We start from the raw sequence: 5,964 nt of genomic DNA, 5'->3' as shown, positions 1-5,964 counted from the left end.
AGCATCAGCCTGGTAAGCAGTGTTTTCCTGCCAATGCACCAATGATAGCAGACTGAGAGGTCAGTGCAACAAGAAGTGCATATAGAGAAAATCATGTGTTAGGGTGTTTAAGAGAAACCAGGAGGGTGTGGTGTGAGTAGAGTGCATGTTTTTGAGGAATTGGAAAAAATAAATCCTGTTCAGCAGCAACTTAAAGTTCCCCACAAAACATTCATCTGTGGCAGGACTCCTGCTCAGACAGGGCAGCCTGGTGGTGGTGTCCTCCTGCATTTAGGTTGAGACTGTTTAAGACCTGACTGTTTAACAGGGAAAGCAAAAGCCATGCACACAAGCAAAGCAAAACAAGGAATTAATTCACTGCTTCCCACAGACAGGTGTCCAGCGATCTCCAGGAGAGCAGGGCGCCATCACATGCAATGGTTACTTGAGAAGTGAAATGCCAGCACTTCCAACATGTCCCCCTTCCTCCTTCTTCCCCCACTTTATATACTGAGCCTGATGTCACATGGTACCAAATATCCCTTTGGTCAGTTTGGGTCACCTGTCCCAGCTGTGTCTCCTCCCAAACCCCCATGCACCTCCAACTTCTTGCCAGCATGGCATTACAAGAAGCAGAAAAGACCTTGGCTCTGTGTAAGCTCTGCTCAGCAATAACAAAAACATTTCTGCATTATGTGTTCAGCACAAATCCAAACCATAGCCCCATACTAGTCACTGTGAAGAAAGTTAACTCTACCCCAGCCTAAATCAGCACACAGACCAAGGGGTGACCCCTGCAGAAGGAAGCCCCATGGGGTGCAAAGTCCTACAACTTGAACTGGGAGAACTGGGTTGATAATGGAACCAGGCTGGCTCAGTCTGATGGATTTGCAAGGGGGCACAGGTGTTGACTTTGTGGATTCTTCTTGTTTATCCTTCTCTGAGGGCAAAGAAACATGAAGTTTTGATGATAGGAGCAGTTTTGGTTGTCTCCCCTGAGATGTAACCAATGTTTGTGCTCTTTCCTTGATTTCTTCAACAGATGGTGTGAGCCTCAAAATGATTGAAGACCTGAAGGCTATGATTGACAACATCTCTCAGGAGGTTGCTCTGCTGAAGGAAAAGCAAGCGCTTCAGACAGGTAAAGGACTTGCTGAAGAATGCATGGCTTTTTGCTTTGCAAGAGGAGCTGGTTATAAAGCAGCTACAATTGCTCCACATGTTTTAACAAGAGATTCCAAAGTGTCCCACAGCAATGAGGCCATCATAGGGAGAGAGGTTGGGGGATCAAAGCAAAGTGTGGGCTCACTGCAATTCTTCCAGGCAGGTGAAACTTCTCAGGGAATTAATGACAGTAGTTGTGCACTGTGGGACCTCCTTCTTTATGTGCTAGATCTTCCCATTTGTACAACTATGGATATACCTACAACACTAAGCCAGAGGTTCATTTTCCTTTATGAGGTGGAGGGATGGGTTATGTATTAGTCTGTGCTTTAACCAAATGTAACTTACTCTTTTGTCTGAACCCCAGTGAAATGGTGACCTGGTCTCCTATACCTACCATGGTATTGCCCAGGGAACCTCACTGGAGGTTAGTCCCACCATGCTTCATGAAACGTACCCAGAGGAAAGTCCCAAAATGTCTGTCTTCCAGCCATGCCCCACAGCTATTCTGTGCAAACTCCACCAACACTGATAGGAGCAGAATTTGCAGAGCACAAAACAGAAATGAAAAAGCAAGTTAAGGAGAATTTTCTCCTTAAAGAAAAGGAACACAAACAAAATCAAGGTTTTAGTTCCAAGCTCAAATTCATTGAGATGTAATTGGTTTGGATATTAATTTGTAGCTCTGATTAAGTATTGTTTGGCTACAGTATCCTGCACTCTCAAGGCTTAGAGCTGAAAGAAAAGCAAAAGAAATTGATATTCTTAATGCTAAAATGAGTGGAAAGTAGAAATTTCCTCTGAAGACCTCCAGCTATGCAAACACAACACTTCTGATCAAAGCTTATTGAAAGAGACTTTTTTTTATCTTGCATAATTAAGATGATTTAATTGGAATGCAGGCTTTTCCCCAAAACACTCCACACTCAGCAGTGCCCATGACAAAACTTATATCCAACAAACTCACCATCGAAAGTGTAGCATTGGCTGGGGAGGAACAAGGCCAGGGCAAGGGGCAGGAGGACCATGCTGTGCCTCTGCTCCAGCAGTGGCAGAACCCAGGAAGGTTGAGGAGGCACCCCGAAAGTCCATTTTTCATAACTGCAGATGGGGAGGGCATGTCCCCATGACCGTGTCCTGCCCTGCATAGGAGGGAAAGGGCCCCTTGAAATCTCATGCTGCCAAGAATCACTGTGCAGCCTAAGGAATGAAGTTTGTAGTTTGGCTGCTTGGTTTGCTGTTGCTGCCTCTTCCTGGGCACCATTTCTCAACCCAATTTCCTTTCTGTCTTTTTATTCTGTTCATGTGGTAACCCCTCAGTCTGCCTGAAAGGCACTAAAATTCACCTGAAATGCTTTCTGGCATTTTCGGAGACCAAGACATACCATGAGGCCAGTGAAAACTGCATCTCGCAGGGTGGCACACTCAGCACCCCCCAGAATGGGGAGGAGAACGATGCTCTCTATGACTACATGCACAAGAGCATTGGCTCAGAGGTAGAGATCTGGCTGGGCCTCAACGACATGGCAGCGGAGGGCAAGTGGGTCGACATGACAGGCAGCCCCATCCGCTACAAGAACTGGGAGACTGAAATCACCACCCAGCCCGACGGCGGCAAGCTGGAAAACTGCGCAGCTTTGTCAGGGGCCTCCACTGGCAAGTGGTTCGACAAGAAGTGCAGAGATCAGCTGCCCTACATCTGCCAGTTCATGATCGTGTAGTGGCAGGGGCTCCCCCCTGCCCACCCACAACCCTGATCTTCTCCCTTGGCAGCAGGATTATAAAGCTATAGGTGTGTGTATGTGTACGTGTACGTACGCACGCCTGCGCGCACGTGTTCAAGTAGAGTAACTTTGCAAAGAGAGTTGTCGCGGCTCACTGTCAGATTGTAGAGTGTTAGAGCATTTTGTTTGGCCACATCCAGCCCTGTTAGCAGCTGCACTGTTCTTTCTAAGGCACAATTTATAGATATATTTTTTTACACAAGGAATTTATTAGGATGGCTCAGTTGTTTCGGCAAAGAACCAGTGCAGCACTCCAGCCTGGCATACAGCTGCCTCAGCTGCCCAGGGCTGTCATTCTGCAATGTCCTTTCCCATCTTGCTGAGCTTTGTTGGGACCAGCATAGCTAGTTTCTGCTTTCTTCTTTTGTTTTGCTTCCTCGTAAGCCCTGGCAGTGATCTGTGGGAGCTCCTTGCTCCTCACAGTGCCTCAATTCAGCCTCCTTGGGATCAACGAGCAGAGGGAGTTACTCCTGCTTTACACTGAGAGATACGATTGGGCTTATTTGGTTGAGTACCAGCTGCTCAAGGGGTTGTCCAATTAGTTATGTGCTTGAATGAATCAGTAAGTAGCAGGCATGTTTGGTCCATTTCTCATCAGTAGGAAGCCAGTTTCACTGACTTCAGTGAGAGAGCAAGACCCACTGCCAGATCCTTTAAAAAAAAAAAAAAACCCATTGGAAGCTTTATTTATGCTGCAGCATCAGGGGGGATGCAGCGATGACTTGCAGCATAGTTAGTCAAATATATCATTGGAAATAGAAGATGAAAGTATTAGGTAAATAACTGAAATGTAATGCTATTAGGGAATATGTTGCTATATAAAAAAACCCTCTGTATTGAAAACAAACCCCAGGACAACTCACTTTATCAGCTTTAGGAATCACCTGACCTGTTTATGTGATGGGAACCGAGCTTTGCTGGTCCAGGCACAATCCTCAGCAAACATAAATCTGCTGAGCACTGTTTGTGCCAATATAGTCATGCCCAGCTGAAGGTCTGGCCCCAGTAATATTTTACTGAGAAAAGGGTTAAATAAAAAATAAATTTAAATAAACAGCAATGATGGGAAAGAAGCGTGGGTTGCCCTGGCATCTTCATGAAGCTTTGCTGGCCACTGGCTGAAAGGTATCAGTGGTTCTTTGCTGTCCAGTGCTTGGCAATAACACCTCTAGTTCATGTCACATCCCCTGTGGTGCCAGGTTGGAGGCATCAAGACATGATGCTCTTGGGGAGCCAATAGGACAGGTATTCCAATATGCTGTTTTGTTTAAAAGTAGCATGGTGGTGGGTTTTCCAAGGCATCAAGTTTGAGCCAAGCTGGAGACACACACACACACACACACACACACACACACACACATGCAGAGTGCACACTTCTGAGGCTGTCACTATTGCCAAACTCTCCGCTGTTCAAATGACTATAAAATAAAAGTATCTATATAGCTTGCTGAAGGAATGGAGTTGTGTCAGTGTGATTGGAGTGCTTTCTTCTCCTTGCCTTTCTCTTTACAGCAGCTTCAGGGATCTGTCTGAAGGTCAGACCTATCAAAGGCAGAGGGAAAAAGCAGAAAGCAAGAGCCTCCCACCCTGTAATATGCTTTATAGGATTCTCCCCCTCCTATCCTGTTATCATCCCAGTCACATGCCATACACAGGATACAGGCAGGGAATCCTTTTATAAGAAAATAAGATTTCCTTCCTTCTCTTGCTGGGAAATTTCATTCTCAAGTACAAGCCAACCCAGAAGAAAGGTCCCTCCCTCAGCTCTGTTTGGCAGCAGTAGTGGTGCTGGGGGGGGGTGGCATCTCAGGTCCCATGATGGAGCCAGCCCTTCCCAGGCTGCCTCCCACCTCCTCTGCAATGAGCAGAGCTGCAGTGGCACCAAGCATCCCTTTCCTTCACTCACTGAGGCAGTGACGACTTCTCCTTCCTCCTCCTCCTAAGCATATTGTGTAGGAGAGAAGACCATCCATGAAGAAGACAGTGCACCACACCAGTCTGTGGGGTTTCAACTGCTGCAGAACTGCAGATGAAATTAGGTTGCTTTTGCATGGAGGACAGTCTTTCACCAGGCTTTATTTTGGACCCTGATACTGAAGTTTTCCAAGACTCTTTCTGTAGGTCATGGTTACACCCTACAAGCCAGCTTGTCTCAATATAAACCCTCTAGTTCTTTTGGCAGACATTCCCTCCATGTTTTGAGATACACATAAATGCAAAGAGGCTGTGCTGGAAGTGTTGCTGGCTTTAATCCCAACTGGTCATAAACCACAAGGTCTTAAAACACAAGTGTGTGGTCAGAGAAATAAACAGAGAGCTTTTATGGGAGCCCAGGAATGAAAGGAGGGCAATGCGAAAGCCACAGACCCTGGCAAACACTAGGGAAGATGTGGGTGTTGGAGCTGGACCATCTTTGTGTGGAGTGTGAACCTGAAGAACAGCCATGGAGATGAATGCCAAAGGATATTCTAGGAGGACATTAAAGAGTCAAAATCTAAAAAATCAGACATCTCCCAGCAGATTTCTTGCTCGTAGCTCTCTTGCGCTGTGTTTTGACATAGTTGCACTCCTACCAGCACCATTCCTCATAGGTGTTTTGCTCTTCTGAAGCTGAGAGGAGCACAGGAAAGGGTGGCTTTGGTCCTGCTGTAGTTGTTGGATCTAGGATGACAAAACTGACCTTGCAGTTTCAGTGTTGCATTTATAAGTGTAATAATATACATTCTTCTTCTTAGTGTACATTATGAACCACAAATTTTATTTCAAAAGCCAAAGAAAAACAAATTCCAGAAGGTTCCTCATTGTTGCTTACCACAGCACTCTTTTTTGTTTGGCCAGTTTGTGGCCAACCCTGTGTTTTGTGCTCCTAGTGAATGCTGGGGTGGAGGGGTTGAACAGGGGACACTGGCTGCCTCCACTCCAGAGGGGCCTGATGGAAACTGCCCAGAGCACATGTGGTCTTGTCTGCTGGGGGTCAAGACAAGCATCACTTTTTTGATCATCCATTAAATCTTTTTTGTGCCCAAGACAGAGAGCA

General features: G+C 46.1%; 1 protein-coding gene across 1 annotated transcript in view; it reads left to right on the top strand.

Annotated features, from left to right (window-relative positions):
* CLEC3B (C-type lectin domain family 3, member B) overlaps positions 1 to 2,873 on the top strand; it is a 6,980-nt gene extending 4,107 nt beyond the window's left edge. Inside the window, exons 2-3 of the mRNA XM_009078774.1 lie at positions 1,022 to 1,120; positions 2,464 to 2,873. Of these exons, the coding sequence (XP_009077022.1) occupies positions 1,022 to 1,120; positions 2,464 to 2,864 (500 nt within the window). The 3' untranslated portion in view covers positions 2,865 to 2,873. The remainder of the gene's footprint in view (positions 1 to 1,021; positions 1,121 to 2,463) is intronic.
* Positions 2,874 to 5,964: the final 3,091 nt, after the last annotated feature.

Source organism: Acanthisitta chloris, unplaced genomic scaffold (genome assembly GCF_000695815.1).
Source record: "Acanthisitta chloris isolate BGI_N310 unplaced genomic scaffold, ASM69581v1 scaffold7187, whole genome shotgun sequence".
NCBI lineage: Eukaryota > Metazoa > Chordata > Aves > Passeriformes > Acanthisittidae > Acanthisitta > Acanthisitta chloris.
Note: the sequence above shows the minus strand (reverse complement) of the source record. Positions and strands in the feature narration are given on the sequence as shown.